The sequence below is a fragment of the Fusarium solani genome (genome assembly GCF_023522795.1).
Source record: "Fusarium solani strain SB1 chromosome Unknown bctg00000006, whole genome shotgun sequence".
Lineage (NCBI taxonomy): Eukaryota > Fungi > Ascomycota > Sordariomycetes > Hypocreales > Nectriaceae > Fusarium > Fusarium solani.
This window is the reverse complement of record NW_027072151.1, coordinates 3159525-3181654: the sequence shown is the minus strand read 5'-3', so window position 1 is coordinate 3181654 and position 22130 is coordinate 3159525. Positions and strand designations below refer to the sequence as shown.

The 22130-nt window shown below is 50.9% G+C and overlaps 8 protein-coding genes across 8 annotated transcripts; 5 read left to right on the top strand and 3 right to left on the bottom strand.

Annotated features, from left to right (window-relative positions):
• Positions 1–1478: 1478 nt before the first annotated feature.
• MRS44_010716 (uncharacterized protein) lies at positions 1479–1800 on the top strand (the record flags this gene model as incomplete). Its single annotated transcript, XM_065620219.1, has 3 exons — positions 1479–1586; positions 1637–1684; positions 1741–1800. The coding sequence occupies 3 exons, from the start codon at positions 1479–1481 to the stop codon at positions 1798–1800; spliced, it is 216 nt and encodes a 71-aa protein (XP_065476408.1).
• Positions 1801–2295: 495 nt separating this feature from the next.
• On the top strand, positions 2296–8386 carry MRS44_010715 (uncharacterized protein; the record flags this gene model as incomplete). Its single annotated transcript, XM_065620218.1, has 11 exons — positions 2296–2494; positions 2549–2636; positions 2686–3760; positions 3811–3984; positions 4034–4134; positions 5183–5346; positions 5462–6162; positions 6223–6545; positions 6599–6765; positions 6842–8228; positions 8287–8386. 11 exons carry the CDS (start codon positions 2296–2298, stop codon positions 8384–8386), a joined length of 4479 nt encoding a protein of 1492 aa, XP_065476407.1.
• A 2632-nt stretch (positions 8387–11018) lies between these two features.
• MRS44_010714 (uncharacterized protein) lies at positions 11019–11699 on the top strand (the record flags this gene model as incomplete). The annotated part of the gene is made up of 1 exon (XM_046277139.2): positions 11019–11699. The coding sequence occupies one exon, from the start codon at positions 11019–11021 to the stop codon at positions 11697–11699; it is 681 nt and encodes a 226-aa protein (XP_046128252.2).
• A 338-nt stretch (positions 11700–12037) lies between these two features.
• Positions 12038–12727, top strand: MRS44_010713 (uncharacterized protein; the record flags this gene model as incomplete). The annotated part of the gene is made up of 1 exon (XM_046277140.2): positions 12038–12727. The coding sequence occupies one exon, from the start codon at positions 12038–12040 to the stop codon at positions 12725–12727; it is 690 nt and encodes a 229-aa protein (XP_046128253.2).
• A 424-nt stretch (positions 12728–13151) lies between these two features.
• Positions 13152–14060, bottom strand: MRS44_010712 (uncharacterized protein; the record flags this gene model as incomplete). The annotated part of the gene is made up of 1 exon (XM_046277141.2): positions 13152–14060. The coding sequence occupies one exon, from the start codon at positions 14058–14060 to the stop codon at positions 13152–13154; it is 909 nt and encodes a 302-aa protein (XP_046128254.2).
• Positions 14061–14563: 503 nt separating this feature from the next.
• MRS44_010711 (uncharacterized protein) lies at positions 14564–16395 on the bottom strand (the record flags this gene model as incomplete). Its single annotated transcript, XM_046277142.2, has 2 exons — positions 14564–16088; positions 16295–16395. 2 exons carry the CDS (start codon positions 16393–16395, stop codon positions 14564–14566), a joined length of 1626 nt encoding a protein of 541 aa, XP_046128255.2.
• A 378-nt stretch (positions 16396–16773) lies between these two features.
• Positions 16774–18254, top strand: MRS44_010710 (uncharacterized protein; the record flags this gene model as incomplete). Its single annotated transcript, XM_046284508.2, has 9 exons — positions 16774–16872; positions 16933–16961; positions 17018–17155; positions 17207–17273; positions 17338–17365; positions 17413–17425; positions 17482–17908; positions 17967–18051; positions 18106–18254. 9 exons carry the CDS (start codon positions 16774–16776, stop codon positions 18252–18254), a joined length of 1035 nt encoding a protein of 344 aa, XP_046128256.2.
• A 113-nt stretch (positions 18255–18367) lies between these two features.
• Positions 18368–19600, bottom strand: MRS44_010709 (uncharacterized protein; the record flags this gene model as incomplete). The annotated part of the gene is made up of 5 exons (XM_065620217.1): positions 18368–18790; positions 18893–19193; positions 19244–19281; positions 19340–19399; positions 19517–19600. The coding sequence occupies 5 exons, from the start codon at positions 19598–19600 to the stop codon at positions 18368–18370; spliced, it is 906 nt and encodes a 301-aa protein (XP_065476406.1).
• Between the last annotated feature and the right edge of the window lie 2530 nt (positions 19601–22130).

Below are 22130 nucleotides of genomic sequence, written 5' to 3'. Positions count from 1 at the left end.
AGCAGGAACCCTCATGTCCACTGCTGGAGCAGTCCCTGCATGATCAGAATGGAGGGTTCTCAGGAGTGGTAATACTGGATGGAATCACTGAGGGAATAAGAATGAGCTTTTTTATATCCTGGGGCACGATGTGTTGTAGATGAGTCGCACCTGTAACTCAGTATTACCTGCAATGATGACAAGAAGCCATCAGCCACAACAGCAGAAGACAGAGTTTACCCGTAACTCATAGCTAGAATTTGATGTCTTGGATTAATTAATACTATTGTACTTTCTTCAGCCCAGGAATATAAGCGTTTTATTATCGCCCTTGCCTCTTATTTGATCATTTGGTTTAATCTTGTCGAGCCATAGGCAGTTCATCAAGGGACACCATCAACACAATGGTAACTTCACTTCTTGTTTTTTCAAACCCTTCTAAAACATCGATAATGATATGTGAGAAAAGTGCCTGACCGCAGCCAACATGCCGCCAACACTAACAAGAACAACAACAACAGCATTCCACCGCCACCATAACCCCCACTGGAATCTTGTTTTTTCGAATCTACACTTCTCCATTCGATTCAAGACGCCTCGAGGCTCCAAGGTGGTCAAGTCCCCTCTTCGCCACACCTTCATCGACCCATTGGGCTCTCCAGGCATTCTGCACTTTCGGCCCTTGCTGATTCCTGTACCCAGACTAACAAGGTGGTCTTCCCTACAGAGCTCAACGGTGGTAGTCTGGCCGCTACGGCTAGGATTGAACATCTGACTTGTTCAGTTGGTCAACGGCTAGGAAGAAGAACAAGGAGGAGGAGGAAGAGAGGGGAAAAGATACTAACAAATTAAAAAAAAAAGCGATTGATGTTTCCCCCTGTTCTTTTCGCTAATATTTTATCTACCGAGATTGCCACCGTTTTCGCAACCATGTGCAGCTGTAACTGGTCATGGGAGGACAGCATATGTGAGGCATTGCCAGGAGAAATAACACCTGAGGCGCATCTCGGCCCGCTTGTCGGTTAGGAATGCATCTATTGCCGAGCCTGATTTCATAAGGTGTCATGGGTCGTCAACCGCCAGCCTGATATGCATGTTATCACAGACAACTCCAATCAGATGCTAGATAGAGTAACACGGCAGTTAGCGAATGGTGCGCCACGATGGCACCTGAACATGAGGCTCAAATTACCCCTCTTTGTTCCCATTGTTCTGCTCATCTCTTGTCCCCACGCTTTCTGAAATCACAGGTCTTGCTCTTTCAGCCCCGTGAAATGACCAGGCCGCTTGACTGGGTGCAAGTAGCCAACATCACAACCAACTACAGGGCTCAACATCAAGAGAGCACTGTGAATCATTTTCTCTTGTGGGAGGCATCGCCTCTTTAAGGCTTTCCCCGCCTGGCTATCTGGATTATTACACATCCTCGTCCCGTCCCTGTTCCCGGGCGACACAGCCTCCATAACAGAGCTGGGAGCTGCGCCTCAATCATCTCAGCCATGGACATGGTCATCGACACGTTTCCCCAGTACCGACTGTGGAAAAGGAGCCTCCTTGACTACCTGAAACAACAGTTCCCTTCGTACAGCAATGACATCTCGGTCGAGGTGAGTCTTAATGACAAAAACATTTGTCAGGCGCACTGACAACGCTGTAGGAGCACGGCACTGTTTATCGCCTCACGATCCCCCAGAAGTTGACCTCGGTATGGATGTCACCCCGAACCCCTTTCTTGTCCTTATTGACACTAGCGTTTCCTAGGCGCAACGTAACCATATCTTGAAGTACGTGTGCTATCGCCCGGAGAGTGACGACGACTAGTCCATACTCCTTCGCATCTGTTCTGCTTCAGTATGTTTAGCTGGGCTATGGGTACGCGCATGGGTTTGCTAGGTAGTTCAATTATGACATTGTTTACGCCTTCTGTAACGGTACGCCTGTAAAATCTGAACACGACAAATACGTTTTGTCCCAGGGCATATTTGTTCCGTGTTGTTGTCTCTGTTACCGCCACTGCCAGCCCCATGAGCCACCAGGCAGACTCAGCCACAGCACGCGCCCTGAATGATTGACTGGGTGGTCGGCCGACCGTGGCACATGTGGTGGCAGTAAAGCAAGCCCACAGTCCGTCTTAAATTTGCAGTGAACCCGCAGCAGTCTGCCCTGCGCTCATTCGCGTTCGTTCCCGAGACGCGCCTCGGGAGGGGAAATGCCTCGGGGTGTTCAAAAAGGATCATGAGCCTCTGCTCATGTTGTTTATCCATCCTTCCGCCCTCGTCCTGAGGCATCCGTCATCATCTGGCGTACCTAAGTAAAATGACTGACAACCGCCATCTTGACGAGTTTGAGGAGTCGCTATCCAAGTTTTGCGACTATCCGCTCAATCTAACTCGAACGGCTGACTTCTCGTATACCCTCGAGGCATACAAATCGAAGCTAGTGCAAGGCGAGGAAGTATACTTTGATGACAGCCAACCCCGTATAAGAATCTGGGATCTTGCAAAGCCCCAAGATGGTCCGTATTTGGCAATAGTTATATGTGGAAGCGATTTGCTAATTCTTCTTGCAGGAAAGCACGTCAGCAGGTCTTCTGTCGACTTGGTTCAACTCCAAAACGCCCTGAGCGAAACCCCGACAGATCCCTGTCGGAGGTTCATGTGCGTGCAAAAGACATAATCTTGATTTGAAACTGACATGATATCACAGTTTCATCAAATCTGGAAGCCACAAGTCTCCTCTCGACTGCACACGAGAAATGATGGCGTATCTATTCACCCACCATCAGATAATGGCCCGTTTCCTAGACTTCTGGTGCTCCTTCATATACCGGGAGACACCTCACAGCTTCACCCACTTCCGGAACGAAGACTACCTCGGCTCACAGCATCACCAGCCTGGAATGAGTGCAATGGGTCGATCCGGCATCAGAATTCAGCACTGCTTCAACCTTCTTGGGATTGAGAGAAGCAGAAATAAAAAAGGATGGGAGCTTCGACAAACAGCAGCATATCACTCCTATGACCTTATTGAGGGCCGTACCTTGTGGGTCGTCCTCAAGGGCGATAACACCATGAGAAAGCGCCTCGAATCTACAACAGAAGAGTCTATAAAGAAAATGGACGCGCCTCTACACAGCGTGCATGCCTCATTCGCCCAAACACTAACGGATCATCTTCTGATCATGCAGTGGTGCGTCGAAAACTGGGAGTCTTATGCCGATGGCCTTGAACACAAGTACACAAGCCTCTCGGGGGTGGCAGACCATGCCCCTGTGGATGATTTGGCCGAAGATATCGCCATCATCAAGCAACGCGAAAAGATGGAAATTCACCCAGGTTCACCTGTCAGGCAGCAAACCGGTGGCCTTGCAAAGTCTCCTGAGTCACCAGGCTTTGTCCGAAGGCTATCCATGAAAGTCACCACTGGTTTCAGCACAGTGACTCAATTAGAGCCTCCCCCTCGGAAGGTAGAGCATCTCAGAATCGAAGATCTGGTGCAGTTTGACAAGCTCCAGTCACTGAGCAGTCTTGCCAAGAGCCTTGGGGAAGCGATATCAGCAATCACTCAAAACCGGAGAGTCTTGGCTCAAGTCAAGGAGTATTACCGGGAACTGGTCAATTCAGAGGGATTCAAACGCCATGTCCCCAAGTCTACAATGAAGCTTTGCAAGCAGGCCGCTTCAGAATTTGTTATGAAAATAGGGCGGCTGGAGGATGACCTCGCCAACTACGAGGGTAACCTCACGACTATCCTTCACGGGGTTGAGAGAACAGAGACAATGGTGAGTTTATTTTGATCTGAGAGTATTGATTACGACTGACGCGAGATTAGTACAACGGTATCCTTCAATACCAGAGTATGCGAACGGCAAAGTACTTTGCCGAGTCGTCTGAAAAGTCAACCGAGATCATGAAGGGCTGGACGCAAGAGATGCACGAAAAGACCATGTCGATGCATGTCATTACAGTCTTCACGCTCATATTTCTCCCAGGAACATTTGTAGCTGTAAGTCTGCCCTTTCGGTGAGCTACAGCCAACACTGACAACTTGTTAGACAATCTTCAGCAGTGGCATCATCTCGTTTGGACAGGATGGTGGTGCCGGTTTCGGCTCTGCAATGGGCGCCTGGAAAGTCCGGCTGGCCGCCTTGAAGTTGTTCGCTACCGTCTGCTTTCCATTGCTAACATTGACATTACTGGCATGGTGTTGCGCGTATTGGTCTGCAAGGCGTAAAAGAAACTCGAAGAACCAAGCCTATCACATGGTGTGACATGATAGATTTCCTACTTTTCCCCTTTCATCTCGTATCTAGGTATTGTACAATTCTAAGGGCCTTGGTTCCATTAGGGATAGACATAGAGATACATAGATGGCGTTCAATACTGCTGTGTACGGCAGAAACGTCATTGAAAAATAAGAGCAAGAATGGCGTTCAATACCAAGTGATCAAGAAACGGGCTTCCAATCTTGTTTCTGCAAGGGTCTAATGTGACTCAAAAGTGCGATGAGTGGATTGCATGGGACCTGCCGCTTGCCAGGCAGACATGGCCTCCATAGATGGCAGTTCCTCCCAAACATCGGCGTGATGGGCTGCCTTGCAGATGAGTGATATTGCAGATCGCCAGTGATTGGCTGAGCTTCAAGAGCTTCCATCTGGCGAACCTGGGGAATGATCCGTCATCCAGCGCCCGGCGTTCTAGCAGGCTGACCCCTGCAGCCGTAGCGGATTACAGTTCGCCCAGGTGGCATCAGGTCCTGACATGCAGGTGACATCGGGAGCCTAGCAGGGCTGACATGATGCGCTAACAGCGCGATTGGCCGCTCGAGCCTAAATCAACATGTGCATGCCTCCGGCGTTCAGTACACGCTGCCATTATCTGAGAGGAAAGGGGCGACGAAGCAGGCCATCAGCATCATTGTTGCGTTGCATCTGCATGTCACATCAGACAGCCAGAGCTGAAAATGAAGGCAGGGATTACCAACACCTCTCGGCTAAGCGCTGAGCGCCGTGTGGCTGGATATCAGAGGAGCAATTGGGTGACCCAACCTGTAAGGATGCAGTTGTCTCAGCCGAGTTGAAAATGGGCGACCTATGCAACCCACCCCTAAAGAAGGCGTCCACTTTGTTCTCAGCCTCGATAAGGCATTTGTTTGCCTTGGCGAGGGTGCCTTGTAGCCTGAAAGTTCACTTTCTTTCGTAAAGTGCCGTGCCGTGCGGTGCCTTCCATCGCGACCGCTCTCGCGCCGACCCCTACGTCCCTCCTCATCCCATCCACCCCGCCCCGATGCTCTTCCATCTCACAAACGTTGAGACCTGCTACAACAACAACAACGCCTTGTTTGCTGCAGAATTATCAGGCGCATCTAGTATTGCATCTATTGCCGCATCTAGATTCTTGCCGCAAGCACTTCCTACACTACCATCTTGTTTTAAGCCTTGCGCGCACTCCATCCGCCTCTCTTATTGAACAATCCCCTTCAGCCCACCCCACGAGTTTGCTCGACATCGTCCTCCTACGAAGCCGTTACATACAACCTAGACCCTCCCCCTGGCTCGCGACCGACGTTACAAGCTCTTGTCCAACGAGTGCCGATCCGACTCAGCCACTCCCTGCCCCAATCTCCCTCCCAGCGCATCGCGCCGTTCGATCAATGCCGTCTAGCATTGTCGCGACACGTGGGGAGCAGCTTGGGCGTTTGAAGTTGCAATTCAATGGTCAAGACGGAACTGGATGCGGGAGATCGCATTATATTCCTCGGCACTGCCTCGAGGAATTTTGGGAGGCCCACAGCATCAGCGCGATATTGCGGGCGTGCTCTATCAACAAATCCCAGAATGTCATTTTCCAGAGCTTCTTGTGCACCTTCTCCCTTCTCGTGTACATCAACAAGGTCGACTTCCTCGGGTGGCTCGTCGAACGCAACCTAAAGGACGCTACATTTCCCCTAGAAAGCCGTCCCTCATTCTGGCCTGATACGCCATCGTATGACAAGCTCTTCGAGGCTATCACCGAATGGCAGTGGATCTTCTTCCCCGTCACCTTGGAGCAGCACGAGCTTTACAATCAAGTCTTCAGCCCTCAGTATATCTTTCCCATTTGCACGGAGGAGCTCATTAAAGCTGGCGACACGATCCAAGTCCACAAGATTGAAACGAATCCGTCTTGCGCAGGCTCCGACCCGGTACGAAGCAACCTTGCGGGCGGCATATCTTTAGTTCACTGCTTACCCATGCCATGACAGGCCACTCGCGTCCGGAAGACCTACTATGAATCCGGTAAAGCCCAGTACGAAAGAGAAGTAAAAACTTTCACCAGTCTGCAAAGCCGTTCCTCTCCCTACATCATCAGCTATCATGGCTGCTACCAACAACAGCGCCTAGACGGCACCATCACATACAATCTGATATTGGGGTTTGTCGACGGCGGAAACTTGGAAGAATTTTATACCGATATGAACCCGCCGCGCTCACTACCCGACACTAACAAGATCTGGAATGCCTTCTGTGGTGTCTTGGAGGGATTGCACCATCTCAACTTTGCTGCCATCGACACCAACTTCCAGACGTAAGACAGACTTGACGCCACCTGACAATATCAGAGCTAACGGAGCACTACAGCATTCACCAGGACATCAAACCCGACAACCTTCTCGTCTCCAAATCCGCATCAAGCCAGCCCTACGATATTGAGCTTGTCATCACAGATTTCGGATACAGCCACACCAAAACTCTGACGACTGGCCAAGACACGTGGGGTATCGACTCACACGGAGGCCAGGTCTACGGTTAGCACCTTTTCCGCACATAGGTTGCCCTAAATGCTAATCTGATAAGGTGCCCCGGAATCTAGCCACCATGCAGATTACACCCGTCACGGACGAACTCACATCACCCCCAAAGTCGACATCTGGTCCCTCGGATGCGTCATGAGCGAGGCTGCGATTTGGATCAAGTGTGGTCGACAGGGTTTGGAAAACTATCGAAACAGACGCATCGCCGAAACGAGGTCACTGCCCAGGTTTGATCAAGCCGGTCACGGTGGATGTTTCCATGACGGTGCCCAGGCCCTGAGCACCGTGCGGACGACCCATGACTGGATTCGCAGCTACTTTCCAGAGGACACTGTTACCCTCCAGGTGCTCGATATGATCGAGACATCCATGCTGGTCCCACAAGGAGATCGACAAGACGCCCAAATGCTCTGCGAACGACTCGCCAAGATCACACAGGCCGCCTCCTCGGGTCATGGCACCAACTCACCGCCATCCAGCTCACCACCAGCCAGATCATCAACAGTAAGATCCTCAACAGTCAGATCACCGATAGCCAGATCACCACCGACTAGTTCGCCACCAGCCAGCTCACCGCCTCGTCCCGTTTCTCTTAGTTTTCCCTGGACACCTTCGACGAGCCGTCGATCCCAGACTACAACCACATATACGACCCCAGCCACTCCGCAATCCCCCATTTCTACTTCAATAATGGAATCACTGTCGCCTCTTTCACCTAGGCCTGAATTGCCTGGAAGTCAGCCCAACGGAGCGCCTCATCCTCCGTTCTTCAACTCTCCCACTCCAGCTCCACGGCCTGACTCACGACGCCTCCTACCATTGTCCCCTATGTTAACCTTTAATCAAGCCCAAGATTGGTATAATAATGCCAAGAGCGGCTGTCCCGTTGACCCCAGGGTTAAAGATGTCGTGGGGCAGCTTGGGAACAACGTCAAAGGTCGCGACCACATCTTTCTGGTGGATGCGTCGGAATCAATGGGTCTACATTTTCATGAAATCACGGAAAAATTCAAGATTCTTGCCTATCTGGCTAAGAAGTTCGATCCTGACGGTGTCGAAGTTTGCTTCTCATCTGAAGTGCCATTGACACACAAGGGAGACACTTCAAAACTTCTACGCCTATTCAACGAACAAAGTTGGGACCAGCTCTCCTTTGAAGACAGAATCGGAACTTTCATCGATCAGACAGTCATCCCAAGGCTATCGTCCTTGCGCCAGAAGTTTGGGCTGAAGAAACCCAAAAACCTGACCATCTTCGTCCTGACCGACGGCCGATGGGGCGAAGGCAAAGAAGGCGCCGCGGGCGTCGAGAACCCAATTAAAAGACTGATCAATGTGATTCTCAAAAAGGAGTTAAGTCGTACCCAGGTGGCGATTCAATTCCTGCGGTTTGGAGATGATTCAGATGGCAAACGATACTTGGCGTATCTTGACCGCTATGGCAAGCAATACGACTGGTGAGAGAAACACCACTATTGATTTGGCGAAGCGCCTATAACTGACTTTTAAACTTAGTGACTGTGTTGATACAAAACCCATCGACGGAAACATTTTTGACATGTTTATCGGGCCCATTAATGCTAATATCGATATGGCGGATGAGGATGAACTTTGAGGTCTTTGGTAGCGAGGTTTTTCTCATTGCCCACATACCTGAATTGCCTAATTCTGTTATAGGGTCCCTTGAATGGTATTTATAAAAGCGAGTATTATATATAGAAGCATTTCTCACATTATAGACGGCCTTAGCAGATGAGGCAAAAACGGGCGCGAATGGAAACGGTGCAAGTCGAGATTCGCATTGTGTATTGTCATGGTCTAGTGCCCTAGAGAGGGAAGTCAGTCAAAAGATCTTCCTCTTTTGTTTATAAGTTTATTCCATAGTTTCAGATCGGCAATTCACCATCAGGAAGCCCAAGGAGGCTAAGACTGACCTCTCTCGCATGGGCAACGACAAGTCAAGTCACCTTCTGCCGCGTGGCCTTGCGAGACAACTTTTCTCTCTCATCTCCCTGTTCACAGCGAGTTTCTGATCTCTAGTGCTGATATGACCGACAGCTGATCATGGCTGCTTCAGGATGCAGTTGTGTTTATGGAAGGTGTAAGACGGGTTAGCTGACAGCCATCAATCCCTCTCTTGTTACCCCTCAAGGCACAGATGACACTTTGAAGTTTGAGCTTGCTACCTCTCAATGATCCTGAGACTGCGAAGCTTGTGCTGTTGTTTCTTCACATATTCTTCTTGGTATCTGAGACTGAAATCGCCGACTCATCAGAGAAATGGATTCTTGACCCCTTTTCTAGACTTTTCCTACCGGCTCCTGCATCCAATCTCCTTATCGATCAACCTCCGTGCAGCGTCCTTGTTCTCAAATAAAAAGGTTCTTTGGAGCCCTCGCCTTGGAAGCCCGTCCTTAAATCGCTTGAAATAGCCACATGGACGGAACCCTGCAAGGCGGATCAGTTGGATGTGAGGACCAACTCCGTTTTCTTGGATCCACTTGCTAGGCTCTATCAATGCTACTGAAGTCTTGCAAGTATCTTTGATACATCAGTTGAAGGTGTGAAGGCCCCCAATCCGCGACACACGCCGCCAATATGTCAGCGGAGTCTTGCCGGATCATGGCTAGTGACATTGGTTGACACCAAGCTACGGAGCTGGAGAGCACGCATGAAGCCACAATTTAAGCACATGGCCCATTCTCTGCGGTCTTGGAAGCAGCCTCTGAACTGTTTGCTTGGCGATGGATCAGCGCCCTAATCACTAATGCACACAGGCTGCAGGCAGCGACCATGCTTCCTAGTCAGCCAACTAACTTGAGCATTCAGTAACTAGACGAAAGCCGAGATTCAACGGGAGGCGCCAAAGCATGGTCCTAAATAGACACAGCCAGGCGAAATTGGGTTCAGCCTTTCCCTGCGTCGCCCGCGCCAAACTCCTTGCTTGAATACGAGCCTCTCACGGACCTTTCCATGATCGCCTGCGGAACTTTGCGACATCTCGAAATAGAAGAGGCTGCTTGAGCTGAGAGGACAAGCTTATAAACTGAGAAGCGTTATTTTTTAGCCACTTGAGGTGAACGTCGTGTGCATTGTATTTTGTTGCGAAAGACGGGTTTGGTGGATGCAGTGGTCTTTGCGTCAAGGTTGGCTCTCTTCGTCCAGCCTCACACACGGTCAACGGCAGAGTTGCGGACTAGCCAACCAACACCGTGGATAAACAATTGAAGCACAAAAAGATACCCCCGACTATCATATAGAAGTATTTCGCATGTTTGGTGTTGATGATGGCTGGCAAGGATCCTGTCGATTGCTTCAAGACTACCCTAGACCTGCATCGAATTTCCTTTCAATCTCCGCTGACGATTGGTGGGACTCGGCGCCGGTGAAACGTGCTCGCCCTGCTCGTATTCCGGGGGCTTGCATAAGCGTGGAAGCGCGTTTCGATGGCCTAGCTGAAATTGCGTTCAAGCCCTGAAGCCCGCTTATGAGGCTGATGTGAGTGTTGTCCACCTATGCAGGGCTTGGCGGCGACAAGATAGAGTCGAGATCCTCAGCCTCCAATTGCCTCGGGGACAACAAGATCCGGGGTAGCAACGTAAGAACCACTAACCAATAAACAGGGTTGAACCAAAGTCCCTTTCCTCGAGGGTGGTTGCCACCAGCGGCGACTATGATGAGTCTAACTCCTACCTCGGGACAGCCCGTCTCCAATAGTCTGGTTGATTCCTCATACTGTGGAGGATGGACCCGTTGTCAAAGTCAGCTCGACGTTGCATCGGGCCCGTCCAATTGACGACATGGGTTCAGTCAGCCACATCTGAGCGCCACGACGTTTAGCTCTGAGTAAACGAAGTCGCCTCTGCGCTTTTTGAAGATGTTTCTCATGCTTATGGCGTTGAAAGGCTGGAGCTGAGTGTCGGCGGTGATGAGAGTCAAGTTGCTCCTTCTCCGTCTTCTCTCGCGCTTACTACGCATCCACCAACCTCGTCCATCGCCAACTCTGCTTCTCCCACCCAAATTGCACACGTCAAATTGATCTCTGGCTGCGTCAGCGGCGACCGATGGCAGTGTCCCGGCAGTGCAACCCTACGCTTACCGGCACCGGTAGTCGCAGCCTCTAGTCAGCGCCTGGTCAGCACTAACGAGCCCAGAATTGCATCTAGCGCTGACCTTCATCAAGGCTATAAACAACACTGTCGATCCCCTTTCTTGTTTCTCTCATCACTTTCTTTCTCCATCGCAAAATGTTTCCCCGTCCTGCGCTGTACGTGGCCCTCGGGCTCTTGATGGTCGTGTCCATCATCGAGTTGTCGTTTATTTCGGCCATGGTTGGATGGCTGCACGGTACTGCGAGCGGAACTTTTACTTTCAGATACAACGGCGCGGATCACGAGCTCAAGGGCGAACCCAAGAATCTCATTGTCGACCAGGGCCATACCAGCAATGGCGCAGCAGGGACGGCATTTATCCTCATCGGCTGCGGAGGATTCCTGATTCTCTGGTTGCGATCTCGACCGAACCCCAACAAATTCAGCATCGCTCTGTACTACGGCTGGCTTGTCACAAATGTCCTCAGTCTTCTCCTCGTCCTCAGCGCGCTCATCTACGTCTTCGTCGTGACAAACGATCACAACGGCCAGAGAATCGACCCCCACGTCGCTGCGGGCCTCGACGCCGGAGAGAAATACCCCCTTCAATCCTGGACACCTCAGAATTGGTATTCGGCAATGCTCAAGCTCGACCTGCCCGACCCGAGCCAAAGAGACGACATCGAAAGCCACCTGCGTATCATGCGAGGATGGCAATACAACCTCATCCCCTTCTTCATTGTCCACCTTATCGAGACGACACTTGCACTCTGGGACGGTGCGCAGCGACGGAAAGAGCATGCTTACAGCCCTCCCACTCACAAAAGCTCTGTTTAAACCAGCACAAGATTCAACATTTCGCGGATATCATCATGAGGAGTTTGGCACATACATTAGTGGTTCCAGCAAAAAAGGGCAACCATTAGATTAATTCTGCACCTATACATCATGTAATAACTACGTAGGACTTTTAATTCAATAGCCTTTTGTCCTACTCCAAGGTTGTGGCACCACAAACCCTCTTGATTACCAACGGAACAGACCGCCTGTCGAATAAAGGGCGTGTCGTGACTCACCAGTTCAGCGGGGTCGTCCATCGACGCTATAAAAACCATCCTCATCTTTCACCTCTGCCAAGACTTTGTTTATTCTTACAAATCAACGACAAAATTACCATGACTTATACACTCTTCATCGGAAATAAACGCTACTCCTCCTGGTCCATGCGACCCTGGGTCCTCCTCAAGGTCCTCGACATCCCCTTTGAGGAGAAGCTCCATCTTTTCAAGCCCGGTCCTCGACAACCTCACTTCATCGCCTTTTCTCCCACGGGCAAAGTGCCCTGTCTGCAGGACGGAGACACGTCGATCCTTGTCTGGGATTCTCTCGCCATCTGCGAGTACATTGCCGAAAAGTACCCCGCCGCGTGGCCTGCTGATGCTGCGGCTCGCGCGTTTGCGAGATCCGCTGCGGCAGAGATGCATTCTGGATTCAACGCCATACGAGACGAGTGCAGCATGAATGTTGGCCTGAGGATTGAATTGGGAACGCCGAGCGAGGCTCTACAGAGGGATATCAACCGTTTCAACGCCCTATTCAAGGAAGGAATCGAAAAGTTTGGAGGCCCGTGGTTGGCCGGGGACAAGTTTACCATCGTGGATGCCATGTATGCACCCATTGCGTCGCGCTGCAAGACATATGGCGTCGAGCTCGAGGGCGCGGCTCAGGAATATGTGGATCGATTGTTTGAGCATCCTGTAGTGCAAGAGTGGGTTCAGGATGGTATCAAGGAGACGGAGAGGGAACCAGACCATGAGGATGATTGTGTAAAAGGACGCAAGATTCTACAGGACCTGTCCCAGTAAAGACAGGCGAGCTTGGAGAATAATATGACGCTCGATATCTCGATAGTAGACGGGTCGCATTGTGTACTTGGTGACGCTTCCAAAAGGCTATCAGCCATAATAATCAATAACACGGTTATTGACACATGCCGAAAAGTACAATCAACCTAGAAGTAGACGAGGATCGCGTTGTAAAATAACGAATTATAATCAGCCGTAAAGATTGGTGTTGTAACAAGCTACTGGTTGAAAATATGCCGTTCTAGTCTCCAAACTGGGTATAGTAAAAACAAATATGCAAATATACCTTCCATGCCATCGAACCAGTTGTGTTTTGACCAATGAAAACCCCATCCGTCGTCGAAACTGCCGCTTGCCATCTCATGTTGAATGTCTTAGGACCTACTAACTCCCTCCCCTCATCTCTCCTCTAACGTGCCGCGCCCTAGCCTTTCTTTTCCGCCATCAGCTTCTTTGCATGCTCGACCTGCCGGTCCTTCCTCTCATTTAACCTCCTCCTAACCACGTCCCAGCGCCGCTCCTCTTCCGGCGTCGTGAAAACAGGGGGCGAGCCCGGATTTACCCAGTCCAGCGGCACAGCCTGACTCTCTATCGGTTGATAGAGCGGCTCAAACTTGATCCGCCTGTCCTCCGGTGCCTTGCCCATCTCCTCTGGTGTCCAGGGCAGCGCCTCCCACACCGCGTCCGAGGCGATTTCACCGTGCGTCACCGTCCTGGCCTGGATCGGCTCTGGGGGGTGCCTCTTGAGGTACGAGACTTTTCTATCCCTATTAGTCCGCCACAAACGGTAATGGAGCTCTGCCTCGGCGGCCTGCTCGAGTGTCAGGGTGAGCTCATAGTTTCTTTGTATCAGGGGCGGGCTGTGAGAGGTGGCATAGCCGCGTGACAAGGGCGTGGGATTGGCGTTGAGAAGTTTCCAGTGGTTATTCAGAGATACGACACGACGTTGCAGGTCAGGCGGTTCATATGGAGGTGGCTTTCGGAATTGAGAAATACCAAACATGGTGTCGAGGATGGACGTCTCTCTCAGTACCAAAGACGTCAGGTCGCGTCGTGTCTCCAGGCTCCGCAGCATTTTCTTACACAGCTCTAAGTTGTCGTCGGGCAGTGTTGTGGGGAGTAGGTAGTGTCTGAGGGTGCGGTGTATGTAGTGGACCTCGCACAGCGTGTTCTCCAGGTCTGGATCGCTGGGGAGGTCGGCGAAATGACTGCATGTCTCGCGGAAGGCCTTCGTGGTTGGGAACCATGGTAGGGGAGTCCCGAGGGCGCCGGTGAGGCCTCGAGGGGCGCTCCTTGTTGTAAAGACATCTGCGATGCCTTTGAGGACGTTCATGATTCCAACATGAGATTGAGAAAAGAAAGAAAAGGGGTGAGTAATTTGAAGAATCTGAGTGAGTGATGCTGTCTCCAAGAGCCAATCACTGGTTATCTGTCTGGTGTATTCCTTGCACAAAGTGGGGCCTTTTCCGGATAAATGGGTGCTTCCACGTCCCAGCCTTGGCGAGATGCGCCAGCGAGATCTTGATCACAAGTGCTGTGTGTTTGAATTTCAATAGAGAACTACTGTCTGCTCAATAGTTTGTGACCGGGCGAACGAGACAGAAGAAGGTGGATGACCGGAACATAAACAAATGACCCCAATTGCCCCAGCCTTTGTTGGTAAGCGACATCATGTACAAGGAACTCTTAACAACATCAACCCAAACGCGAAACCAATCCCCTCCCTGGTATCACAAGATTTGTACCCAGTCTGTAGAGCCAGGTGCCTCCAGATCTTGTCCAACTCCGAAAAAAACCGACAAAACGTCAATAACAAACGCCTGTCGACCCCAAAACTCACCAGCGAGCCCGGTTCTCGCGTTCATACTCATCCTCAGAGTACCCATCGAACTCATCCTTCATGCTGCGCGCATCAATTCTGCTCCTCGTCGGCTGGTCCGGAAATCGACGGCCTTGGAAGGAAAGAGACTGCGCGTCTAGGAACCCCTCGATCCGACCATCGCCCAGGAACTTGATCCAGCCGTTGTTTCGGTCGCCGTACATGATGGGTCCCTGGTCTTCACGTCCGCGCCACTTAAACCATACCTTTTCGTGGGATGGTCTCATCGGGCGGTCCTCAATGAAGAAGACGCCTTCGTAGATTCCAAAGTTAAAGCGTCCCCACAGAGAGGAGCCGGAAAGCGTGAGGGTCAGCCCAAAGTCGTCTGGGTGATAGTAGTCCCACTGGCTAGTGACGTCTTCTGAATCAACTTCATAGTCGCCGTTGAGAAGGCCAAGAGGCGCGAGACTGGCTTCGTCATCGTAGCCGTCATCATAGCCGTCGTTATCGTAGTTATCGCTGTGAGATTGATATCCGCCACGAGAAGAGTAGTCATCCGAACGGTAGCCGCCATCTTCTGGGTACTCCGAGTAGGGAGGAGGAGCGGCAAAGTCGTAGCCAGAAGGCCGGGGTGGGGGAGCCTCGATGCGTCTCCGTGCCATGAAGGCATTGCTGCGTCGGGCCGTCTGCTTTTTCCGAGGGGGGCTTTCTGGTGAATCCTGTCTTGATGCGCGGGTTGGTCCTTGGGAGATGCCACCTCGACGGGACATTTGCTCATGGGGTGCTGACGACTGGGAGGTGGCGGCTGTGCTTCGACCAGGTGTCGAGGAGGCACCACCTCGGCGGGCAGTCTGCTTCTTTGCAGGCGTGGCAGAAGTAGCCTTGGCAGCAGACGCCTTAGAAGTGGAAGCCTTGGAAGTAGACGCTTTGGAAGTGGAAGCTTTGGTGGTGGTCGTCTTCGTAGTTGTGGTCGTCTTGGTTGTGGTCGTGACCTTGGTGGTCGTGGTCTTTGCCTTCTTCGAGGGACCAGCGTCGTCGCCAGCCTTTCTCTTGGCACCCGCAGCCTTTGCCGGTGTTGAAGAAGCAGCCTTGGATGCTTTCTTAGCCTCCCGGTCATTCTTTGTCCACTCCTTCTTCAGCTTGCTCTCAATCTTGGTAACATCTGCCGGCACCTTGAGATTCCCCGCATTCATAACATCCAGCAGACGCATGCGGGCGACCGACTTTGTCTTTGACGGCGGGAGACCATAGTGAATGAGCTGCGCCTCGAACCAATGCGCAGGATGATCTTTGTCGTTACCAGACGTGAAGTGCGTCTTGAGCTCCTGGAGCGTTGCACGACGATGCCTGTTCTGGCCTGAGGCTTCGGCAAAGAAGTCGCCGTGGGCAAAGGCAAAGGCGCCTTCGGAGACGGGAGGCGCGCCGACCCACACGTTGGCGGCAGATGCCTTGGGTATTATGTCGTCGATATTGAAGACCGAAGTGCCAGAAAGGTCAAGATTGACGAGGAGAATTGAGGGGAAATGAGATGCAGTGGTTGTGCTTTGTTTGATGCATCATCAAACAAGCCACCTCCAGGTGTGGTTAAGGTGTGGCAGTGCCAGGTCGGTTGGGCAGCACTGCATCAAAATTATGAAAGAAAGTAGCATATATTTATGCAATGGTAATGCAAGTAGAACTTGGTTTGAAGCCCTGTTTGTTCTTTAGATAATGGACACAACATTGTTTATAAACTATCGGGGAACTACATGTCAAATGCTGATTCGCCATCCTCCACACTCGTTCTAAGATGGTCCTGAAAGAGAAAACGGACAAGCGAAGGGCGATGACCGTCGATATCCTGCCTCATATCTGGACCTAAACAAGGGACCCTTTCACACTCTAGCAGTTTATTAAAGTTCTAGACCTTATCTTTAATACGCAGTTCCTCAACAGTAATGACCCGTTCAGGGTCTGGTGCCAACCTGGACACTCTTCATTCCACTCAAACACAAGCCAGAGCCTCTTACCCTAGACCTATTCCGTCCTCAACGGGCGGATTAACTTACCAAACCGACTCTCCATCACGCGATTGGCCTCTAACCGCGGTATTTAGCCATGACCCCTTACATGGGTGTTCCCCGCTCCGAGCTCGAACTCCTCTCGCGATCCGTCCATCCCTCATCCTTAGCTCCATCACCACCATCTTAGCCTCCCTCTAATTTTGGTACCGACTGTCTCACTCACCATGTGCGGGTCCAATTCGCCGGCCGGGGTACCGACTTCCGCTTCTCCACCGAGATCGACTCCGTCTCCGATCGATTTAGTTCCTGCTGATCAAGGCGAAGTAAGACCTGAAAAATGCCTCTGTTTGGCCGAAAATCCGTAGCTGATGTTTGATCCTTAGGACGCCGATTCATCTATCGGTTCAGACGCGTGAGTGAACGACTTGGTCATGTGGTGCGACACAAAGTGCTAAATCGGCGTCTTAGAGAAAGTTCCACCGCTTCTGTCTCTGCCAGCATTCTCGAATATCGTCGTGTCCAGGGTCGCACATACCATGCCGACAAGTTTGTCAATGACTATGCTTTTCCCAATGACGACCAGCAGTTAGAGTCTATAGACATCTCGTACGGCCGTGTTTCTAGAGACTGACTGCACCACGCTAACTTTACGCTTAGCCATCACTCTCTCACCCTTCTCTTGGACGGTCAGCTATTTCTCGCACCTATCAAAGATAATGTTCAGGTGCGAACTTGCTCCAAGCATTGAACGGCGAAATTCCTTACGCTAATAACCATAATTTTCTCAGAAAGTACTCGATGTTGGTACAGGAAGCGGTACGTGAAACCCTCCACACACGCGGACATCGCTAACCATATGCAAGGCATTTGGGCAATGTACCACCGCCCTGCTATTCAGATATGAGTGGCCAGCTTATGCTTACACATTCTAGTGACTTTGCCGATCAGTACACAGGTGCCGAAGTGATCGGTACCGACCTCTCACCCTGCCAGCCAGAATGGGTTCCTCCGAATGTACAATTCGAGGTAGACGATGCGACCGAGAGATGGACCTGGGGAGATAATCACTTTGATTTTATCCATATTCGTTACCTCTTCGGCGCTATCGCTGACTGGCATGCCCTCTTTAAGGAGGCCTACCGCTGTTGCGCCCCTGGCGGCTGGGTAGAGTCAGTCGAGGCTGACGTCCGTCTGCTCAGCGATGATGGGACTGACGAACTAGAGCCTGTCTTGAAAGTCTGCGATAAGATGTACGAAGAAGGCGGCAAGGCCCTGGGCCGTCCGTTTTTTGTAGGCGAGCTACAGGTGGAAGGGCTTAAAGAGGCTGGGTTTGTCGACATAAAGACGGTGGATTACAAGGTGAGATTTGCACGGCACGTACACCCTCGTCAACATGTATCTAACTTGTGAATTATAGATGCCTATTGGTAGCTGGCCGAAAGACCCTAAAATGGCCCAGGTGGGCCGCTTCGTCCAGCTGACGTTGGAGAACGATCTCGAGGGTGAGCAAGCTCATTACCTAACCCAACACTGATATCCCTGACATATCGCCATAGGATACTCCCTCCTGCTGTGGAACCAGGTCCTGAAGTGGCCGGAAGATGAGTTCCAGGTATTTCTCATGCAGACGCGCAAGGCAATCCGCAACCGCAAGGTCCACAGTTACTTCAAGGTGCGGTACGTCTACGGTCGTAAGCCTGAGTAGGTTGGAAAGGCGCATCAGAGGTCAAGCGCACGGGATTGGCACTAGTCTTGTTGCAGAGCTCCAAGTAGACCACTATGGTGGTAGCATGAGCTGGTGCACAACCCTTATCTAGACTAGATAAGATTCTCCTTCACACTCTCCAAGGCCTGCTTAAAGTTCCGAACCTTGCCCTGGACACCTAGTCCCTCAAGACTGATGACCCGTTCAGGCTCCAACTTATGCCAGTTAGGAAACTCTTCACTCCACCGCAGCTGAGAGGCGATCTCCAGACCTCCGACACCCCAAATCTTCTCAGTCGTCTTATCCGAGACCTCGATGTACACGCCACGCTTTCCCGTGACACTCTCCCAGACCCTCACGACTTCCGACAGCTTGAGATAGTCGGTAATGACAATGGCGATCCTGCCAAACGACCTTGGTCCGTCTTCTAGGATACCTTTTACGACCACCCCGACGTTGTGTTGGGCGTCTCCTGCGATGGGGAGAACTGCATCTTCTTTGCTGGGTTGAATCCAAGCATAAACATCGGGGCCGGGCTATGTCGAAGAAAAGCAATTAGCAACGCGCTGCCTACCACTCAGACCATGGTACAAGGGTAAAGAGTTCCTAACTTGGCCTGACGTCTGCGATCAACTTACCAGATGGACAAATTTCATCATGGAGTTGAAAGCCATGTTTGATGGATACCAACCAAGCCAGACCCGGGTTGTCTTGGCTGCCAGTTCCGGCGCATGCTCCTCGATCCACTGAAAGGCCGCGTGCTTGTAGTCAAAGTGCGGAACCGGCAGCTTGCCGTTTGATGAGAGACTGGCGGCGGGTAGCGAGCTCATTATATAGTGTTTGAGGCCTGGAGTTTGAGCTGCCGCCTTGGCAATGTTGATCTGCTGCTGCTTTTCCACCTCGCCGGCTGCCTCGCGGCCCTTCTTCATCACAAGTCCCCTGAAATGAGCAGTAAGTATTATAACGAGCTAAATGGATGATACACGTACCAATCAAAGTTTGTAAGCGCAAAAACAGCCGTTGTACCCTATGCAAACCTTGATTAGTCTAGGTTCGAGATGGTTGGCGGTTTCCTCATCTTGTACCCTGAATGCCTCATGGAGGGAGGCTTCGTCATTGGCATCAGCGGCGACGACCTCGATGCCCTAGATGAATATGTCGTCAGTAAAAAATCTTGGAATATTTCCCGTATTTGGACCGAGCCACCTTCTCGAGGAGCTTTTGGAAGCGTTGCTAGCGGGGTTTCTGGTGACGGCGCGAACTTTCCAGTGCGGATTGCCCTGGAGAGCTCTGCACACGGAGCCGCCTTGGGATCCAGTGGCACCGAGAACCGTTATAATCGACATGCTGGCAGTAAAGTCGGGCTGAAGAATGAGTGCGAATTGAGATGTTGGCTTGGGAGGAATGTGATAAGGATGCTATCTTTGGGGAAATCTCTCGCTGTTTTATGTATCATGGATGGTATATGCACTATTAAAGAACAATGATGAGTAATGTCGTCATGAAGTTTTATTCAGCCACCCATGCCCTGATACACCGACCGCAGATATGTCCACTGTCCGTCCTCGGGATTTCTTCTTTCACCGAGGCGCCCCGATGCTGCCCGAGATAGGTAGACAGGCAAAACTCGCTGCATCGGCCTCAAGGTAGAGCCGACATGCGACAGCATGGCTTGAATTGGAAAGATTAACCACTTTACTGGGTATTTGATGCAGAAATGATTTGATGAGCGACCAGACACGAGCCGAGCCAAGACTCCTTGGTCTTCGCGTCTCGATTCTGGTCGGTCACGATTATTGCCAAGACCGACTTCGTCAAGGGGCCACAATGCGAGACTGCAGATGCATTGATCGTGGATTGGCAGTCTGACCATAGATATCCGGCTCTGGCTTCCTGATGCCGGCTATCACCCTGAACAGTGATAAGACGCCAATTGGAGACGCTCAATTCCATGGAGCTTGAGATCGAGGTGTGCCTGCGCCAACAGTCCACAGGCACACGCCTGGCCGAAGTGACTAGACTCCACAAATTGACCGAGGTGAAGAGATAGTCGAAGCAGTGGACACTGCCCAGGTGATTGAGTAAGCAAGCTTTCTAATGATGGAATTAAGAAAGAGAAAAAAGTTGAAGGAGCTGCTTATTCCTATTTTTTCAATGACATCTTGGCCGTACACAAGATCAAAGAACACACTGATAAAACATAGCAGCATTCAAACCCAATGCTGTGAAACACTGGAGGAGCTGCTTATCAAAATAAGGCATGAGGAAAACAGGAACGACGCAGCTCTGAGTGAGCATATCAGATCTGCAGACCGCTACCACCGATGCAGACTCTAGACTGGCGGAATTGAGAGTCAATGAGAGCGCAAGATATTGCGCTAGTTTATTGCGAAAGTTTTTGGAAACTAGTAGCTATGTCACTATGGTTGATAAAGTGAACATTTCTTTTACAACCGGGTGTGAGTTGCCGTGGCTCCAAAACGTCGTGTTAGTTGCACAGCATATCGATCCTCACGACCACCAAGTATATGCACTACATTGAGTAAACCCCTTCATGTCTTCAGGAGCTGCACCCAAGCGAAGAAGGCCAACCATGGACTCTCCAAACACCAAAGGGCCTTGAAAGGCACCATCCTTACTTTTGTTTCCCAGGTAGGCTTGTCTGTGTTTTGGAGTTTGGCCCCCTGTTGAATTGCATCGATCAGTTACTATTATGAACGCGTCCACCTGCTGTCTAACTTACAAAATATCCACTAGTTTGGATATCTCTTTTTCCATATTCTTCAGCCTCTCTTTACAACCTTGCTTCGTCCCTTGTGAAATGGCAAGTCGCTCAGGCAGTGTTGGTTCATCATGGATGAAAGCCAACAGAACGGATGGAGGTTCGACGACTTCATGGTATAGGTTCAGCTTGATATCACCTTAATGTAAAAGAGGGCATACCGGGGACCTGAATGTTTTGAGACATCCTCTCTGTGCCACCAACGATGTTGTGCTTGTGTGGCAATCGTCACAGAGATCGGAGAGGGTCGGTGTAATGAGGATTTGAAGAACTGTTATGCTTGGACTGGAAGTTAAGTCTGGGTTCTGTTCTACAATAAACCACGAATTTGGCAGGCTTTATACAGATTGCTGGTCACGTTTGTGCTTTCAACGCTGTTATGGTCACAGAGGTGACCCGAGGGGGCATTGCCCTTCCCAGACCATAACCAATACTCCTTTGGGGAGCATAATGAGCACAATGGTGACCACGAAATCAATGAATGCCCCGAGCTTCTCAAGAGCTGAGGGATGCTGGTACTTGGCTGCTTATGAGGGTTATGATTGGCCTACGGAGCGCAACGACTTGATTGGCTGCCGAGTTTGTCACATCTGTGATGGTGGACTGACCGATGTATTTACAGGCCATCCATTTTTCATGGAGGTTCAAAGCCCTTCCAACTCATCAGCACCACTTGAGATGTAAAAAAGCCCAAATCCACACCTTACAACTCTCGTAACTCCTATCTCTTGTGCGCAATCCATTCGACCAACAAACCGCCCATTCCTCTAGACACTCGCTTTGCCCCACAAGAACGAATACTTGCATCAGAAATCTACCTTGCGAAACACAAAAGAAGATTGATCATGCACGAGCCCGTACGTTCACACGGAACTGATTCCATGTGGGAATGTGTAAGTACCCATCCCAAGGCGACATCACAACTTCGAGTCGCTGATTGAAAACAGTGCTATTGTGGTAGTATTTGGAGCTGGGCCCTTCACGTTAGATGCCTTAATTGCGATCACTATCGATGCAACGACACATGTGTGGTCCATATCTCACGTGCGAACGAATCCGAGTACCTATCTTCATCAGCGATCACTCATCACCAG